General features: G+C 41.3%; 1 protein-coding gene across 1 annotated transcript in view; it reads right to left on the reverse strand.

Annotated features, from left to right (window-relative positions):
- slc35f1 (solute carrier family 35 member F1) overlaps positions 1-17,078 on the reverse strand; it is a 295,120-nt gene extending 278,042 nt beyond the window's left edge. Inside the window, exon 1 of the mRNA XM_043684483.1 lies at positions 16,216-17,078. Within this exon, the coding sequence (XP_043540418.1) occupies positions 16,216-16,322 (107 nt within the window). The 5' untranslated portion in view covers positions 16,323-17,078. The remainder of the gene's footprint in view (positions 1-16,215) is intronic.
- Between the last annotated feature and the right edge of the window lie 256 nt (positions 17,079-17,334).

Below are 17,334 nucleotides of genomic sequence, written 5' to 3' on the forward strand. Positions count from 1 at the left end.
CGTGGGAAATCATGTCTCACAAACTTGATAGAGTTTTTTGAAGAAGTAACAAAGATGATTGATGAGGGTAGAGCAGTAGATGTGATCTATATGGACTTCGGTAAGGCGTTCAACAAGGTTCCCCATGGGAGACTGATTAGCAAGGTTAGATCTCATGGAATACAGAGAGAACTAGCCATTTGGATACAGAACTAGCTCAAAGCTAGAATACAGAGGGTGGTGGGGGAGGGTTGTGTTTCGGACTGGAGGCCTGTGACCAGTGGAGTGCCATAAGGATCGGTGCTGGATCCTCTACTTTTTGTCATTTGCATAAATGATTTGGATGCGAGTATAAGAGGTACAGTTAGTAAGTTTGCAGATGACACCAAAATTGGAGGTGTAGTGGACAGCGAAGAGGGTTACCTCAGATTACAACAGGATCTGGACCAGATGAGAAGTGGCAGATGGAGATTAATTCAGATAAGTGCGAGGTGCTGCATTTTGGGAAAACAAATCTTAGCAGGACTTATACACTTAATGGTAAGGTCCTAGGGAGTGTTGCTGAACAAAGAGACCCTGGAGTGCAGGTAGATAAGATAGTGAAGGCAGCGTTTGGTATGCTTTCCTTTATTGGTCAGAGTATTGAGTACAGGAATTGGGAGGTCTTGTTGCGGCTGTACAGAACATTGGTTAGGCCACTGTTGGAATATTGTGTGCAATTCTGGTCTCCTTCCTATCAGAAGTTGTGAAACTTGAAAGGGTTCAGAAAAGATTTACAAGGATGTTGTCAAGGTGGGAGGAACTGAGCTACAGAGAGAGGCTGAACAGGCTAGGGCTGTTTTCCCTGGAGCGTCGGAGGCTGAGTGGTGACCTTATAGAGGTTTACAAAATTATGAGGGGCATGGATAGGATAAATAGACAAAGTCCAGAGGGCATAGGTTTAGGGTGAGAGGGGAAAGATATAAAAGAGACCTAAGGGGCAACTTTTTCACGCAGAGGGTAGTACGTGTATGGAATGAGCTGACAGAGGATGTGGTGGAGGCAGATACAATTGCAACATTTAAGAGGCATTTGGATGGGTATATGAATAGGAAGGGTTTGGAGGGATTTGGGCCGGGTGCTGGCAGGTGGGACTAGATTGGGTTGGGATATCTGGTCGGCATGGACGGGTTGGACCGAAGGGTCCATTTCCATGCTGTACATCTCTATGACTCTATGACTCTAGGCACTATATAAATATAAGTTTCTTACAAACATACCTGTATCACATCAGCATCTCTTAGACTGTCAAAGTTGGTTTTCTCTAGTCGCCACTGATGGTTTACTTTCTTGATGGCAAATTCAGTCTTATTTCTCTTCTAACCATCCTATCAAATGCCTGCAGGTCTTAGTTTAGCATGGTAATGACAACTATTCCAAAATGTAGACAACTAAATCATAAAATGCTTACAGCACTGAAAGAGGCTATTGGCCCATCATAACATATTAGCTCCCTGCACAAGCAACTCAGCAAATCCCACTCACCAGCATTCTTCCCTGTAGCTCTACAAAATCTCTCACTTCAGGCAAATTATCCAATTATCTTCAGAAAACTATAACTGAATCTACGTCCATCACCCTCTCAATCGTGCATTGCACTTGCTGTGTAAAATGTTTTTCATTATATCACCTTTGGTTCTGTGATCTGATCTGTACTTTATTAAGCCTTACCTTAATCAATGTACGTTTTATTCTTCGAGATACATAATGACATAATTTCATTATTTTGTTATAAATTGGTTTTTGCATATTTTATGGACATTAAAAATGGACCTGCTTCTTCCAGCTCTAAATCTACCAGTGCTAATTTAATCATATTCTTTAATTATATACTTGCAATGCATTTTTCCTACCAATATCAGATTAATTCTCTTCCTGTTTTGACATATCCAGTCTGACTCCAATGCTGTCTTTGAGTTCACCCAATCAGAATTCTACCTTCTGCGCTTTCAACTTATTTCAACTAACATACTGATCATCCAATTTCCCCCATTTTAACCAATATTGCCTATCTCCAAACTTCATCTCTGCAACCATGTGCCCTATCTCCATCTTCCCTTTCCTCTCCAATGTTTTTGAATGTATTGTTGCCTCCCAAATCCACGTCTCCTTCACCTAGAAATCTATGCTTGAACACACAAAATCTATGTTTCTACCTTTTCCATGGTATCAAAACAGCTATTATGAAAGTCACAGAGAATATCCTATCTGACTGTGACAAAGGGAAATTATCCATCATGTGACTTATAGGCAGTGGTCAGAGCAGCTTCCTCCAATGACTCTCTTTTGTCAGCTCTCACATGATTCCATTCTTACCTACCTGAGTGTGGCCAGAGAATAAATGGCTGCTCTTCCCAGTTCCACAGTTATCCCTGGTGTCCCCCAAGTATCAATCCCTTCCTATTTTCCATCTATATGTTTCCCTTCAGTATCATCATCCAAAACTATGTCAGATTGCAAATGTACACTGATGAATCCTAGCTTTACATCGCCCCTCTCTTGATCCCAATGTGATTTCTGAATTAACAAACTGTCCAGCTGTCATACACTCAATCCCAGTAAAGCAAGAGTAAATTTTTAAATTTTCATCCTTGTTTTAAAATCCCTCCACGGCCTGGCCTCTCTAATAGTATCCTTCACCACAATAGCTCTCCAAGATATCTGTTCTCCATTAATTCTGATCAGCTGCACTTCTCTGATTTTAACTACTCCACTACTGTTGGCTGTACTTTCAGATGCGTAAGTCCTAAGCTCCAAAGTTCTTTTCCTAAACCTCTCCACACACCTGCTTTCTTCCTGTAAGACACTCCTTAAAACCTAACTTTCTGATTAAGCTTTTGTTCATATGCCCTAACGTCTCCTGAAGTGGCTGAGTCACATTTTGCTTTGTAACACACTTGACAAATGTCTTAGACATTTTACTACATTAAAGGCATTAAGTAATTACAAGCTGTTGATGTCGTTGTCAGCCGGCATAACAAACTTTCATTTTCTTACGCATCCAAGTATTTTATACAAATTAGAAATACTATAGTCCCAGTTTGCAAAGCTGTCGAGCTCCATCAGTCTAACTAATTTGATTCATACTTTTCAGCCTATTTCTTTACCAGTCCCTTATTCTATTCTGAAATCTTATGGTTTCATATTAAATGGATTTTAATTTGAGTGTTTTATTGGTTAAAAAAACTTTATAAAATTTACATGCTTTTGTGTACTAAAGCTTTTGACTCTTTGTTGGGTTCAGGTTACATGGAGACTGGTAGTAGTTATTAAATCAGTGGATTGAGGATTAAAATTGGTCTTGGCCTTTTCATTACCTAATATTGGCACAAACACATTTCCAGATTGGATAGTGATATCCCCTTGCTAACCCGGCGCCACTGAAGTCAGTTGTTCCAATTACTCATCACAGACTCGAGATTGATCTGGGCTCTCCTTATTTCAACTTGACTCAGTCTGTACAGTCCTTGTGCCAGAAAACTGTAGATTAAAGTCCTTCACAAATGACATTGAAAGTACATGTAGTGTGGAGGGAATGCTGCATTGCCTTAAGAGGCCATTCTTCAAACGAGACAAGAAATCAATTACCTGTTTGTCTGCATCAGATGGAATTTTTTTTAAAATAGCTTCCACTTCATCATTCAGAGAAAGGCCAGGAATTTTCCCAATGTCTTGCCAGAAGTTAACTCTTAAATAATACTCTAAATAAAGGTTGACGGATCCGTTTCCTGACTGCACTTTGTCGAACATTGCCAGGACAAAATGTGTTCGTGTAACAATCATTCCACTTCAAAATGATAATTCATCATTTCATGTGCTTTCAGAAACTATAAAATCTTTTGGAATTATGTTTCCTCAGATGGCAATGGCTAGCATGTGGGGACATAGCTTTAAATTGAGGGGTGATAAATGTAGGACAGATGTCAAAGGTAGTTTCTTTACTCAGAGTAGTAGGGGTGTGGAAAGCACTGCCTGCAACAATGGTAGACTTTAAGGGCATTTAAATGGTCATTGGATAGGCATATGGACGAGAATGGAATAGTGTAGGTTAGATGGGCTTCAGATTGGTTCCACAGGTCGGCGCAAAATTGAGGGCCAAACAGCCTGTACTGTGCTGTAATGTTCTGTGGATAAACATTCAGTATAATGCAAGTTACTGGATTTCACTACAGTGAAAGAAAGCAACCGTATTATGGTTGTAACATTTTTATTCCTTTTCCATACAGATCAGCTGTTAGGCCACTAACATTCAAGCTAATTTAGTGTAAAACAGAATCATCTACACGATTAACTCTCCCACAAAGACTTATTTGCACTCCCCCACTTACACCATTGGCCTCAGCTCAATTGCTGGAGTTTCATCAAAGCCTTCAGCTTGCCTGCCTCCAATTCTTCATGCACTGTCAGCTTCAACTCATTCAAAACTCTGTTGCCCATATCTCTTCCCATATTGAATGCTACCTAGCCTTCACCTCCATTGCCTTTAGCTCCCAATAGGCCAAGCCTTCCAATGTTCTCATTGATGTTTACAAACCCATTTGCCTTTCCATATTTCCTCAACTTTCACAACTTCCTCCAACCCCTCAACACATTCATGATTTAGTCCAGCTCTAGGTTTTATGCAACCTCCTATTACTTCATTGCTCATGGGTACACCTTCAGTAATTTAAAATCCAACTCATTGACCAACTGTTGGTCAACTCTCACAGCTCCCTCAGTCCTTCAAGCTCTCTACCTTTGTATAACTTGTTGTAGGGAAAATCACTAGTCCCGGAGTCAGAATCAGGATTCAACAACAGAGTTTATTGTACAAAGAAATCGGAGCTCCGGGGAGAGAGAGAGATATTCGTCAGATATTTTATACATCTTGTTGTACAATAGTTCAAGTATCGAGTCTTTGTTTGTACAGCATCGTTTGTTGATAGAAAACATTACAAAATCATTGTCAGTTTCAGTGGTCGTGATCATTCTTCCTGAGAAGGAAGATCGCTTTCCATTACTGCCGATCTGAAGTATTAACACTTGTATAAAAGCAGTCTCAGGTAGTTAACATTTCTATTGAAGATGGTAGCTGGACTCAGACACTTCAACGGGCAGTAGACATTATTTATGTGTATTCTCTCCTCCAACCACCTTAAACTAATCATCCATGCTCTGTGTCTATTGTACTGGTATCATGTTAGCCTCAGGCAGGATCTGTGTATGCTTTGCTGTATTTTTCCATGTAATGGCTCAGCGGCCATCTTGTGTGCTACGTGACCAATTTATGGCTCAGCGACCATCTTGTGTCTGTGGGCCCTGTGTCAGCATGCCCTGTGTTAACTCCCACTTCAAACTATATACCACCACAGAATCACAGAAGTATTACAGTGTAGAAGGAGGCCATTTGATCCATTATTGCTGCACTGGTTTTCTGTACATATTAACGTGGCACCAATCTGCTGTGTTTTTCTCATAACTCGGTACATTGGTTCCAATTACATAATTATCCAATGTCTCAAAGACAGTGGAAGGCAGTGAAGGTGCTGATGGAGTGGTAATGTCACTGAACTAGCAATCAAAACACTAAGCCAATGCTCTGGGGTCATGGGTTTGAATCCTGCCACAACAGACAGTGACATTTGTATTCAGTAAGAAGCTAGAATAAAAAGCGAGCCCAACAGTGACTATTCCCTCAAAGCTGCATGGCCATGTAGCTGCTCCAGGGATCTGTGTATGCCAAACACCATGTTAACCTATTGAGCTTTAGTTTCAGAAGTCACTACCGTACATGGACTTTAGATGTCCGCACAGAAGAAAGAAAATTAGAGAAATTCTATCACATAACCACTGTCAATTGATGTAAAAGGCACATGTGGTTCAGAAATATATTTTCAGGAAAGGAAATCTGCCATCCTTACCTGGTCTGGTCTCCATGATTCTTGTGGTCAACTCCTAATAAATAGACGACCAGCCAGTAAGGGGCCCATATCCCTTGATCAATTTTATTTAAAAATAAAGCAAAATTATCATGTCTCACACTTCCAGGCACTGCATTCCATTTTGAAAGTGACTTATAACATTCTTTCCAGTAAAGGCACTATATAAATTCAAGTAGTCATGGTCACCAGGTTAGGTAAATTTGTTGTTAGATGAAATGTTAATGGTGGAACTTTCCTTACATAAATGTTCACATTTTGCAACTCCCTTGACAACCACCATGTGACATGAAATTATCTTCAAAATTCTGGAAACAAATTTCACATGAGGATTGTGAACTGTAATCTGGTTAATCTGACTTCTTTATAATTACGTTTTTGGACCATAATAATCATCCCACAGTAAAGAAAACTGTAAAGAGGATTCTGACTACTGGTGATGAGTTTAGCTGAACAGAAAAATAAACCTTCCACAAAAGTTGTGGAATTAAAAGAATGACAAAATACAATGCCATATCCATTGAAATATCATGACTCTCTCCTAAAGGACAATGCAATAAAACAAGATGTAATAACTGTCCATTATGCCATAGCTCTGCCTTGCATTAAACTTAAGACCGGACCTTATCACATTCAACTATTTTGTAAATTTGTAACCTTGGAAAACACAGTGAAAGCCACAGTGATACTTCATTTGAAATACAATCGACACAGCCAGCGCTTTTTATGAACTGTACACATTATTGCACAGTTACCATAAGGAAGTTAAACATAAGGTTAAAATGTCTTATAAAGTGTATGACATAACCCCACAGAGAGACCGATATCCTGTCACCAAGTCACCTTTATTTACTTGTGGAGAGTCCTGGACACTGATCCAGCTCACTCAGAGCAGCTCTCAGAGTGAACAGAACCCTTAACACTCATGCTCTTTTTTTTAGTTTTTTTTACTAAGCAGTACAAGTTACAAACAAAAGTTAACATTAACAGCCATATACAAGAAACAGCAATTTATAGGGGAAAGAGGCAGTAAAGCTAGGCCCCAGACCCCACCGTACAATCAGTTCACAGGGAAATGAGGACGAACCTCGAACCCCACCCTACATTATTAAAAAAGAAACAGTAAGCACAATCACATACAGACAGTCTGACAAACCAAACAATAAAACAGTGCAGTAGCACAAACACCCCTGGCAACCCAGCAAAACACCTGCCCTTCCCACCTTCCGGCTACTCAATGGCAGTCCACCCCTACGCCCCTTCCAGCTCTCGGTCTACCCCATGCCCCTTCCAGCTCTCGGTCCACCCCTACGCCCCTTCCAGCTCTCTGTCTACCCATGTCCCTTCCAGCTCTTGGTCCACCCCATGCCCCTTCCAGCTCTCGGTCTGCCCTGATACACCTTCTGGCCATCACCAGGCCAGCCCGTCCTGTTTCCCCAGCGTCCCAGAAACGGCCTACCCACCTTCCAGTTTCCCTAACCTCCCTTTGCACCTTCCGGCCACCCCTAGGACAGCCTGCCCCAGTACCTGCGCAGAGTTTGGTCCACTCCCAAAGACAGAGTCCACTTCCGATCTCCAGGACCCAGCGAATGCTCACCTCCCAGCACACACACAGGTCTTCAGTCTTTACAGAGGCCTAGTCACTAACAAAGGGCCAGGCCTAACCACAGAGAAACATTCATCCAGATAGGTGCATTTTCTCAAAGGGGCTCAGTCCAAACACCAAAAAAAAAGTGAAAACACATGCAAAATAAAAGTGAAAGGGCTAGGCCCTAGCACAAAATCAGTATTGTCATTTTCTCAAAGTAAATGAAAAAAGTAACACATAGGCTGTAACCAGCCAGTGAAGCAACAGTTCCCTCATGAGAACTGAAATATACCTGAAACACATTGACTGGGTAGATCAGCCAGTTTAGAAGTCAGTTCTCAGTAGAAAAAAGGAATACCACTTAACAAACTGGCTGTGTAGATCAGCCAGTTCAGGAATCAGGTTTCCCCAAAAAAACACAGAAACAAACAACAGCAGAATATACTGACTGTGTGGCCAGCCAGCTCAGACACAAATGGAGAGTCCTTGACACTGATCCAGCTCCCTCAGAGCCAGCGCTCAGAGTGAACAGAACCTCCAATACTCATGTTTATATCTGTCAGCCAGGACTCCCTGACCGGACCACACTAACAGCCTCAATCAGGGAACTCTTATTCTATGAGGTTCACCTGGCTGACTTTGTTACAATCCCTCCCCCGCTGAGTCCAAGGACACAGGATGGTTCTTTTTAGTGTAGATCCTCCTGGGACGTTGTAGCACTGGGTCAGGTTCCTCTATCTCAGCCGATGTAACAGGAGGCGTGTAACACACAATAGCTCATCTCTTGGGCCCAGAGTATCTCTGAAGAAATTCCCTCTCTTCTTTAGGCGGCAAAGGTGTTGAGGCAGCAACATCTGCTCTGTCCATCTCAAATTCCGAGGTTCTACAAAACTTGATAGAGAGGAAGAACCCATGGGTTCCAGAATTGCTTTGCCCCATTTGCAAGTTTTCAGCTTTCATGTGGTCCACGTACTTGTTCAGGACCTCAGCTACCCAAACTTTATACATCACTGGATCTGACCTTGCATTGACCATGCCTCTTACCCAATAAGGGCCATTACTGTGGTTCCTACACCAAACTTCATCCCCTGAAGTAAACTGTCTCACTCACTTAACTGAATCTTGTGTCCAGCATTGATATTCCTGCAGCCATTTCTCCCTTCTCATAAGAGACAGAATTGAAGTTGTATTCTTAATCTGTAAAGGTTCCCCAGTATAGGTTCTCAGTCTAACTAAGGTCTTGCACAAACGTGAGGGTTGGAGTACTGACTGAACTTTGGTAAAGTTTGGTTCTGTGATCACTGATGGCCAGACCGGTATCGATCTACATTAGAAATGGAGACCATTTAACCAGACATTTGATTGGTTCTGATTTGGATGTTGCTAAGCAATTTAACTATCCCATAGGTGGATTTTCCTGGGTGTGCATTCTCCTGGACCCAGTATATGAGTTCTCTTACTCCATTTAGGTCCAGTGGGACTCTTTTGCTGTCTTGTGTTGACATCCTGGCAGCAACTACAATGGCTTGGCAGCATAGATCCTGAAATAAATTTTAACCGTTTTGCCAAAGCTTGACTTTGTTTTGGGGTTTGCTATGAGCTGACCTAGAGCCCCTCTGTTTAGGGTATGTCCTGAATGTGGCTGTACAATTGCCTTCACTCAAGCGGTGTTCCCCAAGCTCAGTCAGACTGGTGAGGGTGTCCACTTCCATCGGACTAGCCTGCAACTCATATGTTCCACTTGCCAAACTTTCCAATGGTAAATCCAGTTGTAGTAGGCACTGTTACATCATTAATCCCATTTGCCAAATAGTCTTTCAGCATCTCATTAAGGATTAAACCAAAGTCATATGCCTCTGCCAGTCATCATAACCTAGTCAAAAATCCCAATATGGATTCCCCTGGTTCTCAAATTGCCCAGTGAAACAGATAACCGCTCAGAATTCAAGGAGGCCTGGAGTCATAATATATCTTAATTAAATCCACAACTCTTGAAAGATTTTAATATCTGGTGCCTCAAGGAAAAATAGGTTCCTCATAACTGAAAAAGCTGTGGGTCCACAAGCTGTCAGGAGAATTCTCGCTGCTTTTCATTTGCCCCAATGTTCCGGAAAAAGATAACGCATTCTTTCCTAATACTGGGCCCAGTCTTCAATGACAGGATCGAATGAGTCAAGCTTCCCAAATAATGTCATGATGCCAGAAATGCTGATCCCAACTCAAAGACAACTGCTCCGAGCAAATTTCTTCAGAAGAGTACTTTTCTCTCATCAACACTGAAATAACTCCACAGAGGCTGGTATCCTGTCACCAAGTCACCCTTTATTTACATGCAGAAAGCCCTTGACACTGATCTAGCTCCCTCAGAGCTAGCTCTCAGAGTGAACAGAATGTCTGATACTCCTGTTCTTCTCAGTCAGCCAGGGCTCCCTGATTGGACCAGATTAATAGCCCCAATAAGGGAACTCATATTCAATGAGGACTACTAGCTGACCTCATTACAATCACTACAGTGCAAGCTATCTTTTTGCATGACCTTGGATAGACCAGTGTGGAGGAGTAACACAATTCCAAGGCTTGTGTCCTTTTTTTTGTCAATGCATTGAGAAAATCCCAATCATTGTTCCACTGTTGCCTAGCAGAGCTGTACTCCATCAGAATGAAACTAGTTTGCAACCAGGATATGTGACTCGTTCGGGAGTGTCCAATTAAAAATCACTGATCTGCGATTTATTCTTAAATCTTAAGATGTCACTGCAGTTTAAGCCACAGGCCACCCCGAGAGACCTCGTCAATCCGGAACACGGGGACTGGAATTTGAAACAACTTCGCTGAAAGAAGCATCCCTCCCTTTCCTTTTCCCGTTCACAAGGAAGGTGAAACGCTCTGCCTCCCCAAGTACACCTTCCCCCCTCCCACCCACGTATTAGAATGTAGATCACATCCTTGGAGCTATTGTTCAGCACCAAAGAAAGGTTCATTCATTAAAACTGCAGCAGATGGCTCTGCAACCGATAGAAAGCAGCATGAAACGGGGCCGCCAGCTGGCACTGGCTGCACTAGCATCATTCAACCGCAGCTGCACGTTTACTGCTCCTTTCAGTCACCCACATTCCTCACCGTCACATAGCAGGGATCCCCCGCATACATTGATAACCGAGGGGGCTGACTCTGTTGCTTTCCATCACATGCTTTGCTAACAAGGATCTGGCCCACCCCCAGTCTTTGTCTTGTGCTCCCATATCAAACAGAAAAATTAAACAGCACTTCCCTCAAACCAAGGCAAGGATTTATTCAGTAATTTACAAGGACAACACTTCTTTGCCACTGAACGATAGAATGGTACTTCAGCAAGTCATTAAAACATTATAGTATATGTTAAATATGTTATCATTGTGAAGCTGTGGCAGTTTGATGGTGTTCCCATCCTTAATCGTTTAAATGTCAATTCCTGTCTTTCAAGAGATTTATATCCTACATGTGTTTAGTGCAGTTCAGGGCAGCATATAGTGAAAGAAACTATGATAAACTCTCATTAAAGCTGCTTTACTGTGTAAATCCTGCGCAGTTATGACCACTTAGAAAGAGCATGAAGTATGATGCATGTTTTCACATTACAGACGCAGTACATTGTAATCAGAACCAGACTTTAAAGCTGCAGTGACCCATAATTACATCTTGCCACCCATTAAATATGAAATAAGCAGGCGTCCCTAAATCAGCTTTACTCCTTGCGGTTATATTTTTATGCTTTGAGAAGGTTGGATTTTTAATGCAATTTTTAAATCTATTTTACGTCTCTCTTTTGGCCCCCTGTGCTCCTGACTGGCACACAGTTAGGAACCAAGGATAAACAGCCACATCAGCAGCAAATCCACCCCTTATTGATACAAATTTCAAATGTGAGCAATTCAGTATCATAAAAATGAATTGCTTGGTAGAGAGAGGTAGGAAGCTTTTTTAAAAATCAGTTGCGTTTCTCCAAATTACCTGGTAAAAATAAATAAGGATTTTACAGCTTTAATTCTCAGTTAAAGAAAAGTAATTTTCTGTCATATGAAGCACTTTACAGTTTCTATAGCAACTCACAACATTCTTCCACTTATTTCATGCTCTGCTAAGTTCACTTATCATAAGTAACAATAAGTTCAATTTAGGCTGGGACTTTTTTCTCTGGAGTGTCGGAGGCTGAGGGATGATCTTATAGAGGTTTATAAAATCATGAGGGGCATGAATAGGGTAAATAGACAAGGTATTTTCTCTGGGGTGGTGAGAGTCCAGAAAAGGGCATAGATCGAGGGTGAGGGGGGAAAAATTTGAAAGAGAGCAACATTTTCACAAGGAGGGTGGTGTGTATATGGAATGAGTTGCCAGAGGAAGTGGTGGAGGCTGGTACGATTACAACATTTAAAAGGCATCTGGATGGGTATATGAATGGGAAGGTTGGAGAGAGATAGGGGCCAAATACTCCAAATGGGACTAGAATAGGTTAGGGTATCTGGTCAGCATGAACGAGTTGCACCGAGAGGTCTATTTCCATGCCGTACATCTCTATGACTCCATGCATCATCATTTAATATTTTTACTTTTTAATGCAATGGAATTCACTTAACATCCATTCTTTGGAATCGGAACCAATACTCGACTTTATGAATTACTCAGTGCTTTCAACATTATTGATTTAACCAAATTCTACTGCGGCAAACCTCCCAAACATCTATTGTAGATCACCTTTGAATTATCTGGTCATTATCACTGAGCAGACAATGTTAGCGAGAGAATAGGCAAGATGAAATTAACAGAGAAAATGAAAGACAATAGTGAAGTTGTTAGAAATTTTAAGGATAAAGTACATTTCAATAAACTGAATCTTCCACAGATTGCGGGAAGCAGTCAGAAATGGCTTGCATAACAGGATTGTGAAACTGTCGGCAGACCAATTCTACCATAAAGCCCTTATTGGTACAGGCATCTTGCAATACATGTCACATATTTTGAACATCAACCATTATCATGTCACTACACTTGATGATAATAAATAGTAAATCCCAAATAAATTGGTATTTATAATCACACAAACAGTAGCAGCAAAGTCAAATGCTTGAGAAGTTCCTGTGGCACTTCAAACCACTATGCATGCATTATTTAATATATACATTCGTTCGCTATTGTCATTCCACTCTGTACTCTATTCCAACAGCTAGAATAAAAAGTCTGAAATTTTGGAATCTGCTACTTGTAAGGTTTTTTAAACAGAGCTGCAATTTTAAATGACAGTTTATCACATTGACACTGACAGAATCACTGTGAACTAGCTTGCACAAAAATGTAACTAACATTCTACAATCGGTGTTCTGATTGAGTAAGCTAGGGATACTACAGTGAGTTTTAAAAATGGCCAGGTACAACACATACATTAATTGCACAATAACTTAATGGAGAGTAGTTCAACAAAGCAAATACTAAGAATGTGGTACAAAATGTCAATGCTTTATCTAAAGTGGCAATTGTCAGTTAAACTTCTACAAATTAGATTCAAATTCCTCTGTAAAAGGTTGCTTTTTTCAAAGGCATTACAGTGATTCTGAGATCTCTTGCAGCCAAGGATCATTGTCAATTTTAGAAACAATTGTAAATATTCCACTACAGAATAACTGTATAAGATTAACCGCATAGGAAACTCTAATAGGCTGTATTCACAAGGGATGTTTCAAACATGTGCATTTGAGAGAACTGAACTACAGTCTGTGAAGACACAAAAAACTGTCTCCTTCTAACATATAAAATGCTCATTACACACCTTCAGCTGATCAGCCTACTTGCAAGCTAAGAACCTAGATATTTTGTATGTTATCTTAAAGCAGGATTCCATTATGAATATATAGATGTTTTTTGAACAGTTTGACACTGTGGGGAATACACTATTAGTCAGAAAATGCAAGTTTTATTTTATTTTCATGCACTGACAGTATATGAAACAATGGGAATAAACAAATAAATCATTTTGAAATCCATCCTTTATATTAAGATTCAAGCTTAGAAAAATCAAAATGGATCCATAGTTATGTTGTTTACTTCTGCATTTTCAAATTACCTCAGTTTTCACACACATTTCCTCACTGACCTAATGCTAAGAAACTAGACTTGATTTAGTAACTTAATAAACACATTTGTGCATTGAACTTTTCACATACGTCAGTGATTCTACAAATGTGACTGTTCTCAGTGTTTAAGGGAATTATATTTTCTTTCCATCCATTGATTTTATGGACTTATGATGTTCATGAAATAATGTAACCATATCATTGAGTTTTATGATAATGTACATGAGAAAATAAGGTCAACTCATAAAGCATTCATTTCCGAAAGAAAGAACAATTCTTGACTAGCAAGCATGGCCATAATCGCTACTCAATTACAGGTTGATAAATCAGTAATTTACTTATTTTGATACCAGTGACTGCAACTCAGTATGATTCAAACAAGACCCTCAAGTTTACATACCAGGTATGATGGGCATTTATATATAACGTTCATCTGGAAGGCATGTTTGTCATTCTTGTTGGGGAGGTCCACCCACACTACTCAAGTCTGCCTCCTAAAGACTCAACCAAGGAACAGTATGGTATCGGCTGTACAGATGTGTTTACAGGCAAAATTCTTCCAACTACAGAAGATGGTGTGAATATGGAGACCTATCAGAGATGAAGGAAGAGGGAACCTAGCAAATAAATTACAAGTTAGCATACCATCTAAGGAAAAATGGAAAGATAGGTAACCATTTACTCCCACACATAATCTCTTTACCTCATTGTCACCTATGAATGCAGCCTTTTAAGATCTGCAGAATTGGAGCACATCTGTGCAAATGTAAGTGCCTCACATATATTTGTTGCATCTCAGTATATTAAATACTCTAGCCAACAGGTTACAGTTCCACTTTTCAAACACTTTATCTAATGTTAAAAAACCCCAGATTCTTAGAATCTTGCACATCACTGCTGACAGCAATCCATTCCAAAGACAACATAGAACATTTGAATTGATCCAATTTCCTGAATTTATGAATATTTTCAAAATGGAGGAATGGTGTTTTCTTTCCTAGTCATTGAACAAGCAGACTGCAGTTTTTCACAGGCTAGCTTTGGGAAATGCATTTCAATTTGAACTCCATCTAATACCAGACCAGATCCAGTTATTGCTATTAATGGACATTTAGATAGGAGCTTGTAGAGAATTATATTTCTCAAACTTAATGAGGAGGGAGCTCAGAACACAGCTCATTGTCAACTCATTCTCCAATACTTATATTTGTTCAGAACTTGGGTAGATTTCTCATTTTATTGCCTTGCCATGTCTGCTATCTACCATCAAGTATGAGACTGTACATTAAAAGAAATCAAGATAGTTCTCAAATGTATCAAAAAATAGATCAAATAAAGGTCGATGCCAACAATGTAAAAAGACCATTGAGGAAACGGTGTGAATACAATCAAAAAATTGTGCATTGGGAATAACTGCTATCATTTTTAATGTTCTAAAAAAATGTTACCACAAAATGTAACAAGACTCGGCATAACAAATAACTACAACGAACAATGGAGATCTATCATGGTCTGTCTGATTCGTATTTAACCCTTTTCACAAGAGCAACGGTTTCTTTCTTAACTGAATTTTGCAAATGTATTTTTTCAACAAAAAAAATCGCATTGATATAGACTATTAAGGAAATTGAATTGGACATTATTCTATGATTTCGCGGTTACAATGAAATCCTGCTTGTATTGTGATAGGCTGGAGTATTAGGAATATCAACTATTATTTCGTTGCTTTAGCGGGTTTTATATGATTTATCTTTTGTTTTATGAGCGTTGCATTGTGAGAAATAGCAAGAAACAAACTGATGGACTCCAGGTCGAATGTGATTAGATTTTTGTTTCAGGCAGGGAAAGTACCTCATTCCTGCTTTCCCAATCCCGGCTCTCGGTGCGCCCTGACAGAGCAAGAGATGAAAGAGACGGAGGAGAAGAGAAATAAGAATCCAGCTCACAAAGAACATCAGTGATTATTGCCAGCTTTAGGCTTCGCTCCTTCATAAGACTTGAGGAGTGATGGGGGTCGAGGGGGTGGAGTGTTTGGGGGGGGGGAATTCCAACCCCAAATAAATCCACTGTATTAAGTCCTGACTAATTTGCCATTCAACCCAACGAAAGGTTAAATGTGACTCAATGCCACACGCAAACGTTTCACTGAAGCTGAGGTCAGAGCCCCAGTCTCAGCAAATGCTATCAGCCACGGGTTTGGAATGGGCTGCAGTTCCAGAATCTGCTGCAAAGCTTTGAACTAGCGGGGGCTGTTTAAATGCAACATGGGCAAGGAGCACTGAGCAAATGGGCAGCCCCTCTTCACAACGCGAGCACTCTTAAGTGTACAGTTGGTGAGATTAAACAGAGAGACGCGGGCGGCTGTAAAAACAAGGACGATCACGACTAGGAGACAACTTTTTCTCGTTGCAGTGCCGGTGAGAAGTCCTCCCAGCAGCACTCAGAACCAGTCTGACCACCTACATTGTTTCCTGCACTCTCTATCTCTAGCTCTCTCATAGATTTCAGGGTGTGGGAGGTCCCCGCTCCGGCTGCACGCTGAGATCTCACGGGGGAGGAGGGGAGGGTGCGTGGGTCGGGCTCTTACCTGGTGAAGACTTTCCTTATCCTCTGCAGCACGGTCGGCGATGCGCTGATGGCTTCGGCCGGGATGTTCTCGATGGTAGCAACATGATTGCGCTGCTCGGGGATCATTGCTGGATTAAAATGCAGGGAGCATCCTGCACCGCGGGCACCGAGTTGGTCAGGCCGGTTCGCACGCAGTCCACTGGCGTCCTGGATCCTCCCCGACCCCCCACCCACCCACCCCCGGCTCTCACCTTGCGAGCTGCTGCCCCGATTGGGTTCGCTCAGCGGACTGAGACGGAGCCGGTCTGGGGGCTGAGCCGGGCTGGCTCAGGGCTGCTGACTGAACGAACACCTGCTCTGGGCGAGCTGAACTTCCAGATCTCTCCGGCAGGGGGAGGGCGCTCCTCTCCATCCGCCTGCTCCGCTGAGCCCTGGGACTTGTAGTCAATTTCTGCTGAGCTGTCACTTTCAGCCACTCTCCCCCACCTCCCCCAACCTCCCACCAGAACACACCTCCCAGCAAAATGGAAAGCCAAGATTCCTTTCTCCACCTCAAACCTTCCAACTCCCGCATCTTTTTTTTCTCTTCATTATTATTCACTATCCAACACTTTGTTAATTACAAAACAAAAACCTAAAGAACTCCTAATGCTGGAAATCAGAAACAAAAACAGAAATTGCTGGGGGGAAAAGACTTTAGCAGGTCGAGCAGCGCCTTTGGAGCGATAACAGAGTTAACGTTTCGGGTCCAGCGACCCTCCTTCAAAACTGTCGTGACTTTGTCAACTCTGCAACGCAAGATCTAATAATTAACAGTCTTCGACCGCTAAACTGTCCTGTTGGACGCATTAGTCATTGCTTTCCCTGAGTTATTTTTCTTTAAGGAATGGGTTAGCTCAGTTGGCCTGATGACAACTCTCGAGTGTAAAGTGACGCAAGTACCAATTCTGGCACCAGTTGAGGTTATCATGAGGCACTCTCTTTCTCAACCTCTCCAGTGGTGACCTCTGTTTAAACTGCTACCAGTCCTTTCTGGAATGAGAGAATTGGACTTCAGTGACGTTTTTTAAAACCTTCAGTTCTCTGCTATGTGTGTAAAGCTGAAAATGTTTCCTTTTTTTCATTGACTTCCTCCAAT

The sequence above is a fragment of the Chiloscyllium plagiosum genome, chromosome 3 (genome assembly GCF_004010195.1).
Source record: "Chiloscyllium plagiosum isolate BGI_BamShark_2017 chromosome 3, ASM401019v2, whole genome shotgun sequence".
Lineage (NCBI taxonomy): Eukaryota > Metazoa > Chordata > Chondrichthyes > Orectolobiformes > Hemiscylliidae > Chiloscyllium > Chiloscyllium plagiosum.